Here is a 19,284-nt window from a genome sequence, read left to right as displayed (position 1 = left end):
AGAGCTCATGTAAATAGTGATGGGCAATACCCTTTGACTCGTTCATGATATTGATACCGGAAAACGAGCATAGTAACTGCAAGAAACACCACACTTAAACCTTTTAGATAAGGGGATGGTGGGATCTCAAGGGCAGCGGACAGATGTCCTCTCCTGTCTTGTCCTTTGCCAGTCTCCAACCGCCAGCCAGTCTGATGGTGGTTCTGGTCAGACTGGTGTGGCTGCAGAGGGATGGTGCAGCACAGGGTGGTTGGGCACCATCTGGGGCTGCTTCTCTCCAGCCCCCAAGGGCAGGACCCCAGAGCATGGGCAAGACCCGCTCATCCCACTTGCTTTCAGGAATCTGCGTGTACAGATTTTCTAAAGGAAGGGAAGAGTGGGGGCAGGACTAGAGGCAGATGCTTCAAAGTGGGGTGGAGGAGCAGGGACACTGGGCAGCACGGGGTGTGACAGGCTGTGTGCGTGGGGTGGCACAGAACAAGCTCAGGGCTGGAGCTGAAGATGCAGCATCTGGGTCAGCGGGGAATTATTCTTGTGTTGTTCATATCAAGTATACTTTGACTGGGTGCGTCATGTGGTTTTGGCATTAGACTATGAAGGCATTAGACTATGTGTATATACGGTACATATGCTTGCACTTGTGTGTGTATGTATATTTATATATATGCTATATACGTACACATGGCATATAAATATTAAAACATTTGTACATACAGATAGAAAAGGGGAAACTACGCAGGTAAGTGCGAGCTGTCATAGAGCAAATAAGCCTAGAGGGGTTCTTTCTGACGCTACCATGCTACTGCACAAGCAAACCCAAATGTAACACTCAGAGCTTTGTAGTATATCCACTGGCAGGCTTCCTGAGGAGTGTATTTATATAGCTAATGCATATGCACACATTTAAAATATGTTGATACAAAATATATCACTACGCCCATCTGCATATTTACTGCTTTCTAAGAGTCTGCCAGAAAGAGGAATAGGCAAGATATTTTTTTAAGACAAACTATGCAGAAATATTTACACCGAGTGGTAAATTCTGCTTCCAGATTTGCCAAATACATAGAAGAGTTACTCTCACTTTACTAGACTGGCTGGGTTTATAGTAACACAGCCAAGGATGGATTTTTCTCTTGCATTTGATTTGAAGGGTAATTTGGCAAGCTGAGTTTGGGATGGTAGAATTATAATATAAGTACCTGTAAAGTACCTGTAAAGAAAATTTGGCACTTTAGTTCATTTTTGTCTTTCTGGCTAGCATACTGTAAACATTTTCTTTCATTTTTCTTAATAGAGATATAAAATGGCATCCTCTGTTGGCATGGGGGCTACCAGAACCAGGAAGGATATGAATTTTTTAAACTTTGCATTATGGCAGTCTGTCACTACTGTCAGATGAGAAAGTAGTCACTGTGTTGGCATGTCATCATGTCCTCAGAGGATGGCATTACCAAAGCAGTAACACTCTGGTGTACTCAGGGGACTGAATTAAGACCAAGTTAATTCTGCATGCTCTAGTTCTCCAAAATGCACTGCGATTTCCTGACTCTGTAGGAGTGCAGCAATACAGCAGCCCTCATTCCCAGAGCTCCACTATACTTTTGTGATTGCTCATTACAGGATCACATATTCAAGCTGACCCTGCACAGGCGCGCTGAAGTTAAGCATATGCTTAAGGTTTGGCTAGAACAGAGGCTTGAATGCTCGGCTTTCTTCAGGAGGAGGCTCTAAACCAATTTTGTAAACAGAAAAGTATGAAGTCAGATTTCCAGCCATGGCTGTAAGAGGAACGTCCAGAACAACCAGGGCTAGAAGTTTGTTTGCCTTAAGGAGCCGTTGCAGAGACGCAGTTGTGGCTCCCAGACTGGCTGTGCTGCCGGGGGACCTGGGCCACCTCCGGACTGTGCTGCTCTGTTTGGCTCTGGGAGGGCGCAACAGACCCCTCCGGGGAAATTTTCAGATATAACTGTGGTGTGTGACCCAGTGTTTTGGGAAATGACTAAATCGAGGTCCTTGAAGTCTTGGCAGCACGTGCTCCAGGCCATGCGCCTCATGGTGCTGGTGCTGGGCGTATCTTCAGTGGATGTGGTGCCTGCTGGGGGCAGCTCCCGGAGGCCTGAGCCAGCCTGGTGGGTGCTGCCCAGCCAGACGTTCCCCGCAGCCTTCGCACTCCCCAGGAAACCCTGCCACAGCCATGGGAAGTGGAACTGTAATGCAAAACTCAGGGCAGGACTCCAGAACTTTGGGTTTGGATAAAAACGTGAATTTTAAAGTAAATTGCATTTCAATTTCAAGATTTAAATATAGATTGCAAGGACACGATTTGACTGAAAGCTTATGTCATTTAGCAAAAACATCAGGAAAATTATTGGTCGAGGAATAGCTCGAAGTCGGTTACAGTGGGTATTAAAGTGGTCTTGTTGTGTTTGTTCCTTATGCACCACCATGATTATTGATAAGGTCATAAGAATATTTAAAATGTGTTTTAAAATTCAAAGCAAATTCTCTTCCAGCATCAATCCGTTATTGTTTCCTATAGCACTCTAGTACTTCAGGCCTTTTCAGAACCTCCCCTGAATACTTTTTAGCTCATTGTTTCTTCAAATAAAGCAGTTATGATTGTTTAAAATCTGCTATAACTTTTCAGCTGAGATAAGCAACACAGGGAAAACATATATCTAATGATGTTATGGTTTCCTTTTGCAGCACTGTGCTCAGGTTTGGGGAAGTTGGTTCCTCTGACAATGTAGGTGGCATAGAGCCAGAGCAGGAGCATGGAGATGGTGGTTCATGACCTCTTCCTTGCTGATGATGCTGTACTTACGGGGGTGCTTTCCATACCAGAGAAGGCCTATTTGTAGCCAGAATGCCAGCCATGCCTGACTCCTTAGACAGTGAATCTTCACTTGAGTGAAAAAAGTCAGACTCTCTAGGTTTGCCTCTTCTAGTTTCTTGCATCTCGGCAACTCTTGTTTGAGAAAGGAGAAAAACAACACTTAAGAAAAAAATAGTAAAGCTTTGTCGACAAACTGCAAACAATATTGCAGGCTTTTTGTCTCTTACTTGGGTTAAACCCTGCCCCAAAAAAATCTTTCAGTGCTTCCGAATTGCTCTCCTGCACTGGGTGGAAACTGTACAGCTTGGCTTTGGGACCACAGGCTTGGAGCAAGTGGAAGTCATCTTACTCACAGGGCTCCTGCTCATCTCAGAGTCACAACTCAGGGGACAGAGATTAACACTAGACCATTTGACATCCTTTAGAAAGACACTGTGAAGCCCCACTAGCCAGCCAGAGGCTTGACACCTTCAAGGGGATCAATGGCGAATAAGAAAGAACAGGGTTTTACAGATTATTTTTTTTATACCGCTCTTCAATTCCTGCAAGACCCTCTGCCTCATCTTTGTTGGCTTGGCACTTCTGACCAGGAGAAGGCAGCTCATGACTAATGAATGCATCAAGTTTTTGCACCAAGTCTTTCTGAAGCCAGATGCTCTCTGGTCTGCATTATGCAGGACACTGACAGTAAGATTTTGCCAGGAGAATTTTCACTGCAGTCCCTGGCCCCTTCGGCCCGATGCCGGGCTCCAGTGCTATGAAATCACAGCTTGACTGGCTCTTCCGTGCTCTCCATGGGGGCCCTGGGGCAGGGTCGACCTCAGGGAGCTGCAGATCTGGCATTCTATTGCATCGGAGCACTTACTAACCCACCTCATTTAAAAAATGATGGCACTGCGCATGGTGGCAGGTTTATCTTATTACAATTTTCCTTTTGAATACAGCAAGGATTGACATTATGAAAGCAGAGTTAGACTGTCTTCTCTCCCAAGTGAAGATAAATGGCATCATAAAAATCAGACATCATGTATCATATATGTTATAAATAATACCTGGTATTGAGGTAATAACTTAATTTTAAAGACACACATACACACAAATCCATATATCTACATCTCTCTCTTCTGTCATATTTGATCATCTTACTAATTAAAAGGAGCCTGCTATACTATTTTTAGCCATGCAGTCTCAGCCTAGCTGTTTAAACCACTGTAGTTTCCCATCTGCTTTAGAAATGATTTAATAATCAGATAGACAGAAGCTTAGTTCTCATAAGCTGAGATGATCCTTCAGGGCCAAGAGTAGAAGGAAAATATATTTTAATGAGTACATTTAGGGAAACCACTGCTGCTTTTGTCTCGCAAAGGAAGCCACCAAGTCTCTGTCTAACTTGTGCTGGTGGCCATTTACATTTAATAACAGGTGAAACAGGAGGGGGTTCCTTTGTTGCATCATCCTGAGTATTATCTCTAAAAGCAGCAATGATTACTCCAGCAATAACAGGGATTTAGCCTATGGATACCAGCCTCGGCAGGTAACTTAGATAAGCCTGGGCCGTGATCACATGCACAGAATTGCAGGGGTTGGAAGGGACCTTCAGAGATCATCTAGTCCAGCCCCCGCCACCTAGAGCAGGCTGGACAGGAACACATCCAGGTGGTTTTGAATACTTCCAGAGAAGGAGACTCCACAACCTCTCTGGGGAGCCTGTTCCAGTGCTCTGGCACCCTCAAAGTAATGAAGTTTTTCCTCATGTTGAGATTGAGTTTCCTGTGTTCCAGTTTATACCCGTTGCCCCTCCTCCTCTTGCTGTGCACCACCAAAAGAGCCCGGCCCCATCCTCTTGACACCCACCCTTCAGAAATGTATCAGCATTGATGAGATCCCCTCTCAGTCTTCGCTTCTCCAGACCCAGGTGTCTCAGCCTTCCCTCGTAAGAGAGATGCTCCAGTCCCTTGATCATCTTTGTAGCCTCCGCTGGACTCTCTCCAGCAGTTCCCTGTCCTCCTTGAACTGGGGAGCCCAGAACTGGACACAGTACCCCAGATGTGGCCTCACCAAGGCAGAGGGGAAGGATGACCTGCTGGCCACGCTCTTTTTAATGCACCCCAGGAGACCATTGGCCTTCTTGGCCACAAGGGCACACTGCTGGCTCATGGTCAGTTTGTCCACCAGGGCTCTCGGGTCTCTCTCTGCAGAGCTGCTTTCCAGCAGGTCAGCCCCTAACCTGTACTGGTGCATGGGATTATTCCTCCCCAGGTGCAGGACCCTATACTTGCCCATGTTGAACTTCATCAGGTTCCTCTCCATCCAACTCTCTAGCATGTCCAGCTCTTGCTGAATGGGGGCACAGCCTTCTGGGGTGTCAGCCACTCCTCCTAGTTTTATATCATCAGCAAGCTTGCTGAGGGTATGATACTCAGACTTGAACTCCCACTTTCCAAAAATTGCTGTATTTCATGGAAGGAATTTCCCCTGTAAGAAAACTGGTGTTATGTTAAAGTTTCTGACTCAATATTGAGGTGGCGACCCAATGCTGAGAAGATCTCTACATTGTATTCCTAGCTGCCATTTCTTTAAGAACAAAAGGAACACACTCACTTGCAGCTTTTGAGAGGGTCAGAGTTTTCAATCTTCGTGCTTTAAAGGACAAGAGAGTGGCCAGGCCAGTGATATATTGTTTATTGAGAATTTTTATAACTTCTGTCTAAACTTCTGTCTGGCACACTTAGTCATTACGCTCCTGGACTGAAAAAGCTCTTTACCTGAGGAAGGTAAAGAAGCTCTTGTGCATTTCTTCCACTGCCTGAGGGCGGAGAGAGGAGTTGCACAACCTGGGACAAGCGAGGGGTGTTTGCTGGCCAGAGCCCAGTATGAAACTGGCAGCTCCAGGCAAAACCAACAGCCTCAGCCAGAGAACGCCACATGGGACTGGGGGCGAGGGGGAAGAAGCAAATGCTAGACTTTTGGCTGGATATTGGAGTCTGTAGGAAATCCCTTTCCCTGTGTTTTCTTTTCCTGATCTCCTTCCTCAGGCAGTAGTGGCCCAGCGCAGTGTACGCGGAGGTGTGATGTTCACAGCCTGCCGTAGCTGCTGCCCTGCAGGCTTGCGCGGGGTAAGCTGCAGCCTGTATTTTGTCTTCCATTGTTACAGTCTGTACAGAGTGTAATACTTAACGGGAAAAGGAGCCCTCCTGTTAAGTCCTAGAGGAAATGTGAGTATGTAGTGTGACTTAAAAGACTTTAAAAAGAGATTTATTTTAGTGTCAGCGTAGTAGAAGACACCAGATATAGAGAAGAGATGTGGTGTGAAATGTATCGAGGAGTCAGGTATGAAGAAGCAGGGAGCTTTTCCAGGTGGTAAGTTCAGCTCAATGCAGAAAGAGAGTAAGGTGAAGGAACAGCTGGTCTGCATTCAAGCTGCACAGGAAGTAGACTGTAGATTAAGAATATAAGAATAAAAGTTTTCTAATGAGCTTTCTTTAAAGAATCCTGGACGTTATGGATGGAACATTTTGTACTGGACAGCAAGTCAATGAAAACCAAAGATTGTCTCAGTTCCCAGACATAGGTGAATATCTGAATCGACAGAGTGGCCCAGGTTCATTAACCGTATGAGACAGAACTGCAGCGGGCAGAAAGCATGAGCTGCTGTAGTCCTTGTGTTAGCAGCAGTGGGATGGGTTTATATTCTCATCCAGAAGCACTGGAGACCAAGTCCCATATTGCATACTTAACAAGTGTGGAGCCAGTGTCTCACCTTGGTTTCTCATGCAAGAATGACTTCTCCAGGAGCAAGAATATGATTGGAGATCTTGTATTTGATATAGTTGTCAAGCTCAGTGGCCAGCGTGCTTTCTGTCTGGAGCCTAAAACGCCCTCCTCCTCCTCGGCAGGGGTACAAACTGGCACTTTCATGGTAGCATTTCCTCTGCTGTAGTTTTCTGGTATCTTTTGGCTATTTTGTATTGAACTAACCTTGGCTCAGGACTGTAAGTGCATCCCAATTCAGTACCTATTGGAACCCAAAGGCCCACATTTAGTTTCAATTCTATGTACGTGTATTCATTTTTGTTATACAGCTATGAAAGCCTCAGTGCCTACCCTGCCTGTCTGGCTGTCCCTTCCTGGATGCTGTCAGCAGTCTTCTCTCCCAGCTCCGTGTTGTTACCCTTGTTCTTCCCTGCTGCCACTTCCCATCTTCCTGATCATCAGCTTCATCCCTTGGCCACTGCTACTGCCTCGTGCTGGTTTTTTATGTCCTCTTGGTTTGCCTGCTGTTGGATCAGAGTCCAAGTCACATTCTAACTGTCCTGGTCCTATTCTTAATTCATGAGTATGGGGTCACACACATGAAATGTGTTGATGGGATCTTATCTTTCTCAGGTGAACTGTGTGATATTTTGCACAGCTGTGCATGACTGTGATGTATTACAAATACTAACCATGAACACAGTGAAGCGGGCATAAGGCTGGAGAAAGAATTGCTGCCTGATATCATCAGGGCTCTCTTTTTAACTGGTTCCTTGATAATCTCATAGAACTGTCATATACTTACCAGCTTTCCCACTTTTTCACTTTCACAGCTCTACCAGCTTGCATAGATAACAGCATTTGAAGGCATGGAAAGTATTCATGACCTGCAATATAATAAAGACAAAGGTTTAAGCCACTATGGGTAGAGAATAGTGGTAGAAAAACTGGAAAATGTAAAAAGGTGATATAGTAAGATGTTAGTGAAGTGAGTATCAGAACAGACAGCTAGAAGGGAAGGATATAGGAATGGATGCCAAAGTTTCTTAGATTTGGGAGCAAGAAAAGACATCTGGGAAAAGGGTTATTTTTATCTTTGGAAGATATTTTACTTAAAAAAAAAAAAAAAGTGCTTGCTCCACTATTCCAGTGGTTACCAAATATTGGCTTTTACTGGGAAAAGGTACTTGCATTACGTAGGTGATAGAAAGCATCAGAATGTACCCGAAGCGTGAGGGGATCCTGTCAACATTTGCAACCTGTCGTCTGATTGTTCTCTTATGTGCAATAAGGAGTCAGTGTCAGTACCCAGCGCTGCGGAGGACAGGGTGCAGGGCCTGCCCAGTGCATGTATTGACTGGTGGCTGCATGCTTGAATACGTCGCATCTATTCCTGGTGTCAGCATAGTACCTTACCTGGAAAATGTCTGCGCTGTGAGGCTTACGCTGCACGCTCGTCCATTTGGTAAGCAGTGGGTTGCATGGGTTGCATGTGTGCTGCATAGTCTGTTCTGTATACAGGGGCTCCTTTAAAAGATAAGCATTCATTGTTTCTAGTGGGTAAGTTGCTCTTCCCTTCTTAAAAACACTGCTGTGTAGTGCTGCTGGCACAGAATGCCAGCTCTCTTTCGCCCCCGAGGTCGCCGCCTTCCAGGGGTGAGTGAGTGATCCCTGTGTGTACGGTTTGTGAAGTGCTTTGGGATCCTTGTGGATGAAAGGCACTCTGTGGAGTTCATGGTACACTTACAATTCATTTACTGTCTTATTCCAGCCACATACAAAGTCTGGAATATAAAAGTCGGTACCTTCCCACTGCAGACGGGTCTAGCTGCCAGCTGCAGATACCGAACCGGGACCTTAGCGAGGTGTCTGGGGGGGGTCAGGCTTAGACCCTGCTGTGATTTTAGCCAAGCTTATTCTGATACTCCAGAGGGGTTTGATATTTCAAATGTGTTTCTGTTTTCCTCTGACTGTATAAGGTATTTATGTATCTGGTTCCCAGTCCCACTGAAGGGAGTTAAACAATCTGAGTCCATTGCACACAAAGGAAAGAACAGAATCGCACCCGGCCAGAGAGCTAGACCAGCAACAGGCAGTAAGGGCATTTTCTGAGATGGCTTGAAAAAACACTCTACTACACCATTGTATACTGGCTGCAGATCCATCTGCGCCTCGTCTCCCTGTTTTTTTTGCCAGAGGGAGGGACGGGCCCAAGGCTGCCCACCTGGCAGGGCTGTGCTGAAGTGCCGTCCTTCATTGTGGTAAGTTTAAGCAGTCCATAGTCTGCTTCCACTAATGCCAAAATCAGCTTGGACACATTCTCAGATACAAGGAGCCCAGACTGCTCCACAGCAGAAGAGGATCTTCCTCCCAATGCTGGTGGGATGGTAGAGGAGAGCTCCAACCCTTATGAAGCTGTTCCAGGAGTGGGTGAGTACAGGGCTTGTGCCGTACGCAGCCGTGTTTTCTCAAAGAAAAGTCCAATGCCTCGCTTAGGAAATCCTCAAAAAATAAAATGGGTAGGGACAATACCAGTTTTAATTGGACTGCAGCTCTGAGCAGTTCCCACAGTGATATAAGCTGGAAGAGAAAAAAGGCGGTCAAATGTAGGAGCCTAACCCACAGTTGCTCAGCTTCACTGCGGTGAGCAGTAACGGCGAGAAGCTCAGGCCAGCTTGTCAGCCAAGCCTTGCAAGAGGAGTGGGGGCCCTCTCTGCAGGAGTCTGGGGATAACTCCTGAGACCATGCTGGTGGGAATGGGTACGCACCCTGCACGGCAGGAGCAGCTGCTCCCCTGCTTGCCCTCTGCAGCCACTGTGCAGCTCCTGTTTTCAGTCTGTGTCAGCGTGTAATCGGTGGTTTTGCCCACCGTATTTTGTGTGCTAATTTATGTTATATATGTTCATAGTTTACGTTTCTGTGTTTACTTTGTGTTGAACTAAGTTATTTTCCTTTGTTGTTTGTTTTTAACTCTGTTTCATATTTAACTTCTTTAATTTATGTTACTTTACCTTATGTTTGCAATGTATCTTTTCATGAAAAAAAATCTAATAAAAAGAATATTTTTTAAATGACATGAAAATAAAAATTCCCCAAGATCTGCCGTGTAATATAACATTGAAAACCAAACAGTGCTGGCAGGGCTAGGGCCCTGGCAATCTCTTTCTTCAGAAGTAAAGTTTGGTGGCAGGATGTTGTCTGCCCACTGCCAAAATTCTTATAGTGTGTTAGCTAAAGTGTAGGAAATCTGAGTAGTGCCCATCACCACACGAAAAATCTTAGATTCAAGCTGATGGACATAGGGTTTTCTCATCTCCATTGGAGATGCAGACGCACCCCAGTCCTCTGCTGGGGTTCTTACAGAGGGATGGGGCAATGCCACTCCCCAGGAGATGGCTTCTCCGCTGGAAGGGTGATCCTTCTGGCTGGAGCAGACTGGGCAGCAGGCTGGGAAAAGGACAGCCCTGAGCGCCAAAGAGGAGTAGAAAGCAAAATGTGGAGTCAGCTGTAGCAGACAAAGTCCTAAGCTGGTGGGTGGAGAGCGTGGAGGTGAACAGTCAGCGTGAAAGCACTTTGGTCTGTATTGACACTGCAAAAGGGGGAGCCTGTGCTGCCATACCAGAACCTCCCCACGTGCTTCCTCCCCCTGTCGCTGCAGCCACAAAGCTCCCTGTGGGATAAATCCTGCCTGGGTGTTCAGGTGAGTTGATGACGGCATGTGTGGGAGCGGTGGCTCGTGCATGCTGGTGGTGGTGAATGTCTGCATGCTTGATATACCAACTGCACTCTGGGCTGGGCAGAGCACCTTAACATTGTGTGAAACCACAGGTACTGCACAAAACTAAACTTTCTATTTAAAATTATTTAAAAAAAAAAAAAAGTTCACAGCCTATGCCTTCTCTCCCAAATGTGCAAAGTGCTGGTTTTGGTAGATAAAAGCAAAGAGCAAGGTGGAAACTGCGGTGGCTCATACAGGAGGTTTGAAAGGAGTGCTGTCTCCTTTTTGTGTAAAATCCCAGACATATTTTTTCATCCTCTTACTTGGCTTCTTGCCTACATTAAATTGCTGAATTCTGCTTCGTTATAATAACTGCTAATTGCATTTTACACTTTAGTTTTAGTAGCTGCTCAGCAAAGGCTCAGCTATCAAAGATGCAAAGTATCTCTTGTGACCTACAGGTTAATCTTCACTTCACTGGGCCTCAGTGAGAGCCCTGATGGTCCACAAGCGCTGAGGTCTGGTCCTTTGCCTGGTGTGTAGCCAAGTGGTAGGATGAGCCACATACTTGGAAGTGAGATTCTGGGGGGTAATTTCATAGAGTTTATTGAGAATTCCCTGACGTTTTCCTTAGGTTACTCCAAATGCAGATTTTTACACTGCCTTTAAAAACTAAGGCTCCTGTTATGCCAGTGTTCAGGAGTAAAATGAAATCATTTGTTCAGCTGCATAGAGAGAACCGGACATTACCTTTACCAAGACACGGTTGAAGCTGTTCGTGATCCTTGCCTGAAAGCCGTGTTACAACTCAGCTATTTGCAGGGAATGAGAGAAAAGAAAGCCTTCCTGCATCCAGCATGACGCACAACATATGCCCTACAACATATGCCCTACTGCTTGTGCTATGCTGTTTGAGGGGCAACAGTCTGGGTTTTTAATTTTCGTAATGTAGTGACAAATATTTTGCAACTGGAGGACTGGGGATTTCTTTATAAGCTTTAGACCCCGTGTAAAAAGTTTACTCCTGACATCCACTCTAATCTTGCCTTAAGTTATTCAGCATATGCATACGACAGGGTAAAAGAAGCACTTCAGTGTGCTGAGCTTGAAATCATATGCTTTCCAAATCCCCTGCCAGCACAGCTTAGATGAAATCTCTCCTGGAAATAAGGCAGGAGTTTTTGACATTTTCTTTCAGTGGGGAAAGAAGAGGTAGAAATGTGGGGGTGGCTGTTGGTTTCATGCTAAACAGTGACAAGTGGAAGGAAAAAATCATTTATTTTGGTTGAACCTTTGTGAAGAAACTAGGTGTTCTTTGTGTCACACTTTCACATTGTAATAATCCGAGACCTCCTCACTCTGCCAGAGATCTCCCCGAGGGAATCCCAGCCAGGTGTCGGATGAGACCCAACATGACCTCTTGGGCCTGAACTCTTTTGGCATGTATTGCATCTGACTACAAACCGATTTAGCCACCTCCAGCTTCTGCGAGCAGCCTTTCACCTGACTGACCCGGGCGCCCGTGCCACGCAAACCTCAGGGGAGGGTCGCAGGATCGCAGAAAATACAGTGGTGACGCCAAGGCACGCTGATGCCATCCCGGCCATGGATGCAGGGATGGGTGGGTTTGGAGGGACAGGCTGGGGGTCCTGGGGAGAGCGCTGGCTGGCTGGGGAGCGAGCTTCTGCGCTGCCCCTCTTGTGTGTGCTATGCCCTGGCTTCTACCAGCCAGCTAGCACAACGCCTGTGTGTCTCCTGCCGGACTTTGTGCCTAAGAAGCCCTGGAGGGCTAAACTAGAAACAAAGGTGGCATGAACCAGCCCCTCAACTGGTGTAAATCGGCAGCAGGTCTCTGAAAACAACTGAGTCACGTGGATTTACCTCAGCAAGTGGATCCCATCCAGCGTTTCCACCTGCGACACAACAATTTACTCCCTTGTTGTGCATTTTAGTAACAGGCAACAGTTACCAGTTTACCAGTTTTCCTAATGAAATGCAGTTTTTTCCTGATCCTCTTTTTTCTTTTCTTTTTTTTTTTAACGAGGATCGCTAAGATGGGAGACTCCTAAACTGCTTGCCTGCATCCCACCAGCTGGCAGATGTTCGTATCGCTCAGACCCACGCTGTGAGGCTGACACTTGTCTCTGTGTTGGGTTGAAACAAAATCCTCTACATCAGTATGCCTGTAGTCGGGGGCCGCTTCGGTACCAAAGCCGAGCGTTGCACTTACACCCCAGCGCTCCTGCCTGCAGCCAGAAATTTCACAGCATAATCCCTGTATGTGATTCCAGGGATCCTTTTGCCATCTGTCTTATCACAGAGGTGGGTACGACAGCCGAGCAGGCAACATCGCTGCCTGCTTCTCGCTGTCTTAAAACAGAGCTCCTCGCACCCATCTGTTTGCCTGTCCCCGGGCGTGAGGCTCTTTGGCACCTCACTCTTCCCTGACGCAGCTATCCTCCCGGACAGCCGGGATCCGCGCTGGGGACTCATCCCAGCCGGGAGGCAGGAAGTTTGCTGCAGAGCCAGCCAGCGGATCTGGGTTCCCGGGCTAACACCTTTCCTGTGAGACAGGAGGAGCTGCAGATGGAGCCCACCACTGCTCCCCAGGGAGGGAAGCAGTTGCCACCAGGAAACCTGTGAGGGAGGTTTTGCTCTGCACAAACCATGGCCACCACCTCCGTATCGTGTCCTTCTCCAGGGCAGCCTTTCCATCAGCTCCCGCCACCACCTCCGTATTGTATCCTTCTCCAGGGCAGCCTTTCCATCAGCTCCCCCTTTCCTTCATCCCAGCCCAGCACTGGCATTTCCCCCTTCCTGCTTTGAACACGTGCGTGTCGAAATCAGGGCTGGATGTGGAGCAGCCTTTCCTGCTCACCCCCGCTGGACCCTAATGCAGGGAGCTGGCGTACCCCCAAGCTGCCTGCCTGTGAGAAGATAACAAGAGGAATTGCCTGTCACAGATTAGTTAGAGTCTGAATGAATAGTCTTTACATAAACCCAAGGCTTATTTGGGGTTTTTTCCTAAGGAAATATCCAAATATATGTAGAAACCATCTTTTTTTTCCTAAAACCAGCCATGTTATTCTTCCAGAAATTACTATGCACATCTTTACCCTCTTCTTCCTATAAATTGGATTCGGGAACTGGTAACTCCTTAGCACTCTTTCTCTGGTATTCTGTAATGGCAGCAAAATGGCAGCTGGGGTTACAGCCCCCCAATGCTTGACTTGGCCACCTCCTGGGGTGGCACTGGGCTGAGCTTCCCAGAAGCGCATTATTTATTATTAATAATATATTACTATTATTAGATTTATAGCGAAAGCAAGCATGCATGCCGTAAATGGCAGGGGTGCTGGCATGTCTGCTGAGCTCTGGGAGGGAGCTGGTCCTTCCCAAGCCGTGTCCTGGGTGCAAGCTCCGTTGTAGAGAGTTGTAGGAGCCACAGAGCCACAACCGTGGCGCTCTCGTCCCAGGCAGGACAGCCCAAATGTCAGCAGTGTTTCCAGCAGCCAACTGCCAATATACAGAAAGTGGCCAGATTGGGCTGCGTGTGTTTGTGCAGCCGAGCAAATTATTTGGTAAAGGCACATGTCTGAGTAACGAAATGAGGTTTCTGCTGGGAACTGTTACATCTTCCTGGTGCAGCCCTAAACAGGAAGAAATTAAAAATCAAAGGGGGAGGGGAATAGGGGTGAGGTTAGAGGTGTTTCTTTTTTCCTAGAGCGTTAACTTGTTAAACAAGGCTTAATTCAGATGGCCTGCTAAATTTTACATTTCAAATTTTCCTACATTTTGCACATACTGGTTTTCACTGTATAATCTATTTCTCTTGCTCTTTGTGTGGGTCTCTCTTTCAAATAGCAATTAGTAACTTTCTATGGCAAAGGAAATCTTGGCTAAATATAGTAATGTAGAGGAGGTTGTTTAAGATCTGCTAGGTATTCCACAGCTCTCTGGTATTCCCTGGATGTTTATTTCAACCAAGTCTATTTTTTCTTTTAAGAAAAACATAATTTTTCAAGAGGAAAGCTAACGAAATTAACACAGCAACTGGTGCAATACCTGAAACAATTTTTCACTGTTGGATCAGTAACTGCAAAGCTGTCAGTATCCCCTATGGGGATATACCCTTCCTACTGTGTGCGAATGGAGAAGTCTGGCTGTAGGTCCTCCCTTGCTCTGGATGAAAGCGGGGGCTGCATGGCCTAAGCCAGTGAAGGGATTCAGAACTTCTGAATCGGGTGACCTTCTCCCTGGTCCTTGGTCCCACCAGTCAGTGGGAAAGCTCATGTGGATGCCAGCAGTGCGCAAGCAAGGCTGCCTTGTGCCTGCGTGGTGGCTCGGAGGAGAGCATGGGGAAGGCAGGAAGGCCAGGGAGGAGTGGGACACGCATCAACCGAGGGGACAAGAGACTAAGGAGCGGGCAAAGTGGGGTGGTGGCAGGGCAGGGACAGGCGAAGCTATTTCTAAGATCACTTTTTTCCTAGATGTGTTTCTGGTGGATGATGTGCAGGTGATGCTGATTCACAGGCTGTAGGAAGGGCATCCCAGCTGTTGCTGCAGCCTGGGATTCACAGCCCTTCTCTGCCTGGGGTGGTGCCGTGCACGGCAGCCGTGGCCTGGCCCTGGCAGGACGGCGCCAGGCAGGACGAGGAGGGGTGAGCGTAGGACAGGGCTTTGCTCTGACCACTTCCCATGTAGCAGAGGAAGGAGATGTCTTCATGAGGTGGTGTCACGGGGCACCACTGACCACTTTGAGCAATAGCCACCTGAACGTCAGTAGCCACAACCCCTCCTTGCCAAACCTCGAGCCTGGGGCAAAACTGCAGGCACCCAAAGTGCTGGGGGGACACTTGCCCCCCACCGCCTGCCTCCCCATCAGCAGGACTGGGGTGGGCAGCCCTGTGCCCCACTCCAGGTGAAGGCCACTGCCCCTCACTCACAGCCAAACCGTCCATCCCAGCACATCACTCACGCCTCCGGGTCTCTTCTGTCTCTCTGTCTGTCTGTCCCTCTCTGCAGGGAAAGTCTCTGGCAAGCAAGCGCCTCACGGGCCTGATGCAGTCCTCCTGACGGCATCAGGTGGCCGCCCCGCAGGAGAGACAGCCGGGACCGCCACCAGGGACGGGGTGTTTCGGGGAGAGCGGGTCCCCATGGGGGGAGAGAGCCTGAGCCAGCGCAAGCGCCGGGGGAGCGCTTCTCCTCGCAGTTTACATCCACACTTTCCTGCCTGCACAGCTTTGTAAGGACGCCGAGCTCCATGCAGGTACTTTGTTTCCAACCAGGGTTTGGAGGAGCACCCGTCACCGTACGCAGAAGGTCGACAAGGCAAGGGTTTGCTGTCTTGATATTTAAGGAAACAGACCCAACTGCAACTTAGAGAAAGAAGAGCTGAGAGATCGGTATTTTTCCTTCATCTCTTCTCTCCCTGGCACAAACATGGCTGTAATAGACACCACTGCAATCCCAGTTTCTCCCTTTCTTGTGGTCGTCTGGATCCAATAAAATATCTGCTGGAAGCTGCTTCTTCTTCTCACAAAATCTCAAATGCATTTCTCCTGCAGATTCATTGACTTTAGCTTTGTTTTTCTTTCCTGTGTCTCTCCTTTAAAGCAATGAAAAAAGAAACGGCACTATTTAAATTTGACACTTACTGTCCTTCCAATAGCATGTAGCATGTCCAGAGATGATGGCCAGATCCTCAGCCGAAGTCAGGAGAGCATGAGTGGTTTTCATCGCCTGAGGATCTGCCCCATTGAGTCAGACTCTGATCTTGGTGCAAATCCTCTGATGTCGGCGGAATCGCTCTGCATGTGCGTGTAGTGCAAATGTGATCAGACTCTGCCTGATGCTCAAAAAGTCATGTTTTAGATGTGTAATGCACACACAAACACACACAAGCGGTATTTAAAAGTGAGTTGTTTTATATTGTATTTGATTTTCTATTTATTTAAGGTTTTGCATACTTACAGTGATGGATGTTCAAGCTTTACTCCAAGTAGATAGGATTGAACCACTTAGAGGAGACTCCAACTCCGGTCGCAGAGGGCCAAAACCTGCTCATGTGTACACAGGGAAAGGCACCACTGACGTGGGCAGGTGTCAAAATTCAGTCTACAGAGAGGAGGGAATTGATGGAGACGGGACTGGCAGAAGCAGGGTGTGAATGGGCAGGGTGCTGGGTGCCAGGTGAACCCTTCCTGAGCAGCAGCACACCCAGCTGTGATAAAAAGCTCAGATAACTGACCCCACTGTGAAGCACCACTGTAAGAGTGAAATTGTACCACTTGCGGAAATGAGCTTCCACTAAAACTCATCTGACCTACAGCCCATGAATACAACTGCAGGAGATGACTCAGTAGCTTGTTTCAAACTGTTGGGAGTATGTTAGGATGAGGATGGAACTGAAGTGACTTTAATTAAAAAAACCACATATGCTACCTGCAGATAGGAAAATGGACTGCGTTCACATACATTATATTGCCTATATATGAAAATTTCAAGACTCAGTTGACTTAGTGCCACAAAACTTCCTATATTTTGCAAGCAGTTCAGATCTGAAGCATATGTGAAAACAGACATTTCTTAGTCTTCTTTACTCATGCCAAGGCAAATTGGCTTTTTGTGCAGGTGGTAGAAATTGCTATATGTCTACAAGTCTGCATACCCACCTAGGCAAAACCATCTAGCTAAGTAGACAGCTGGCTATCAACAATATTCACTTCTGAGGCAAGTATTACTCTAATATCTAAGGCCTATGTATGCACAAAATCAGGCCAGCCTAGTTTCTGTCAGAAGAAGCACCTTCCCTCTTTAACCATGACATTTCTTATTTTGATATCTCTTTTTTTTTGCCCCCAGAAAACTCTTATTATTGATTTTAGCTAAGGTCTATAGGACCCTCTACAGCTGCATGAATGTACCGTAGAATACTGAGTATGGTATTTGTTCTTTACACAGGTCTATTCCCATAAACAGCCTGCTGTCTGAGGGCTTCAGACCAAATTTGTCCTACACACATGGCACACAAGCGAGTTCCAGGACTGCAGAACCATCATGGATGTGCCTGTACATTCGTGTGGTGTCCTGCTTCTGGGGGGGACATTTGGTTCCCTCCCAATTGTCATTTTAATGTCTGCAGGACCCACTTGTCCTCTGTTGCCCACCCAGCCAAAGGGTCCCCTTGGGTAATAGTGGGTCTTCGCGTAACAGGCCCAGTTGTCCATTCATGCACATTCATACATGTGCCTTGATGTTATCCCCAGGAAATGTAAAGGCTGGCTCTTCTCAGAGCTCTGTTGATGGTGTATTTATTTGTGTCAAACTCGCCATTGCCACGCGTCACTGGAGCTCTGTAAACCAACAGCTGCTCAAACCCCGAGCTATTTCTACTGCCAGTGCTGCCCAGCCTCTAGGCTGAGGCATTTCCTAAGGGAGCTCTGTCCTGTGAACCCTTAACCTGGTCTGCAGAGCATTCCGGAGTGGCATGTACGTGTAAAGCATGACTCTGGTGTGTAGCAAGGAACAGAGACAGCAAAGTGTTACCAGGGGGGTCTCTGCTTTGCAGTGGGTTCCTGACACTGGACAGGTCTTCTCCCAGGGGAAGGATGGGGTAGCTCCGTGGAGGTGCTCCTCAGTGTCCTGCAGCATGGGGGAAGAAATGAGGAAGAAATTATTTACTTGAGGAAGCAATTCTTTACTGTGAGGGTGGTGAGGCACTGGAACAGGTTGCCCGGAGAAGCTGTGGATGCCCCTTCCCTGGAAGTGTGCAAGGCCAGGCTGGATGGGGCTTTGAGAAACCTGGTCTAGTGGAGGTGTCCCTGCCCATGGCAGGGGGTTTGGAACTCAATGGTCTTTAGGGTCCCTTCCAACCTAAACCATTCTATGATTCTATAGGGGCGCACGTGGGTACGACTGGAGGGTGCTGGCAGGTGCAGGGGACAGGTGGAATTTGGGTTATGGTCTGTGCAGTGAGTGACAATGCCAGACTTCTTTAACTTGGAGATGTGCTGCTGCCCCATGAGCCCTGCTCTGTCCTTCCTGCGCCGTTCCTGCAGGATGGCTGTGTTGGCTGCTGCAGTGTTTGGCCTGTGGGGAATATGCTGTGTTTGAACCGTTGAGTGCATGGGAGGGGGGGGCGAGATTTTTACAGACACAGAGAGCATGCATATGGGCGTACATCAAGGGGCCTGGATGCTGAACAGCTTGCCATTTAAATGCACACTCGTGCAAGCTAATCTGCTCAGTAATGGCTAGCTGAGCGGACAGAGCTGCGTATTCTCTGGAGAGAAGAAAGCTCTGCTCCTCATTTCCTGACTAAATTTCTCTAAAACAAACATGAGAGTAGACAAGGCCTCCTCCTGGGAAGACGTATGAACTGTTCTTCACGCGTCTTTTATTTCACGTATGATGCTAACATGTAAATACTTCCACATGAACTGCATTCTTGAATTATTGCTTTCTAATGGCATCGCTTATTCCAAGTGATGCTACTCTTGTACACTCACCAGTATCCCATTGAGTGTTGCAAGCAGTAATCCGCTGCTTTATAAGCGTCCCATGTCTTCCAACTACCTCATCATCCTGAAGATGAGTTAGGAAATCAGCTTTCCACCTCTATTTATGTTCTAAATGGCATCGTTTCAAGGAAAGGCAGTCTGGAAGGCTTTTACGATGTCCATGCTGTGCAAGCTGGCTACAAAGCTTCCCATACTTACAGGACTATGGCTGTACACTGTTATTTGGATAATAGAGTATCCAGAGCATTTGTGGCTATTGTGGCTAAATGGCACCAGGACAAGCACTAGGAAGGTTGGACAAGCCTGTGCAGACAGCGTTAGGCTAAAGCAAATGGATTAATGTACTCTTGGTATAACTCAGCGCTAAGATCCCATAGAGTACTGTAATAAAATGGTAGCAGGGCAGCCATAAAAAGTGGCAGCAAGCTGACATAATAATACCAGGATAAATG

The 19,284-nt window shown here is 47.3% G+C and overlaps 1 protein-coding gene across 1 annotated transcript in view; it reads left to right on the top strand.

Annotated features, from left to right (window-relative positions):
• The window catches only part of RGS6 (regulator of G protein signaling 6), a 278,796-nt gene extending 262,844 nt beyond the window's left edge, over positions 1-15,952 (top strand). Inside the window, exon 17 of the mRNA XM_074149708.1 lies at positions 15,336-15,952. Within this exon, the coding sequence (XP_074005809.1) occupies positions 15,336-15,386 (51 nt within the window). The 3' untranslated portion in view covers positions 15,387-15,952. The remainder of the gene's footprint in view (positions 1-15,335) is intronic.
• The last annotated feature ends 3,332 nt before the right edge of the window (positions 15,953-19,284 follow it).

The sequence above is a fragment of the Numenius arquata genome, chromosome 6 (assembly GCF_964106895.1).
Source record: "Numenius arquata chromosome 6, bNumArq3.hap1.1, whole genome shotgun sequence".
NCBI classification, from domain to species: domain Eukaryota; kingdom Metazoa; phylum Chordata; class Aves; order Charadriiformes; family Scolopacidae; genus Numenius; species Numenius arquata.
Note: the sequence above shows the minus strand (reverse complement) of the source record. Positions and strands in the feature narration are given on the sequence as shown.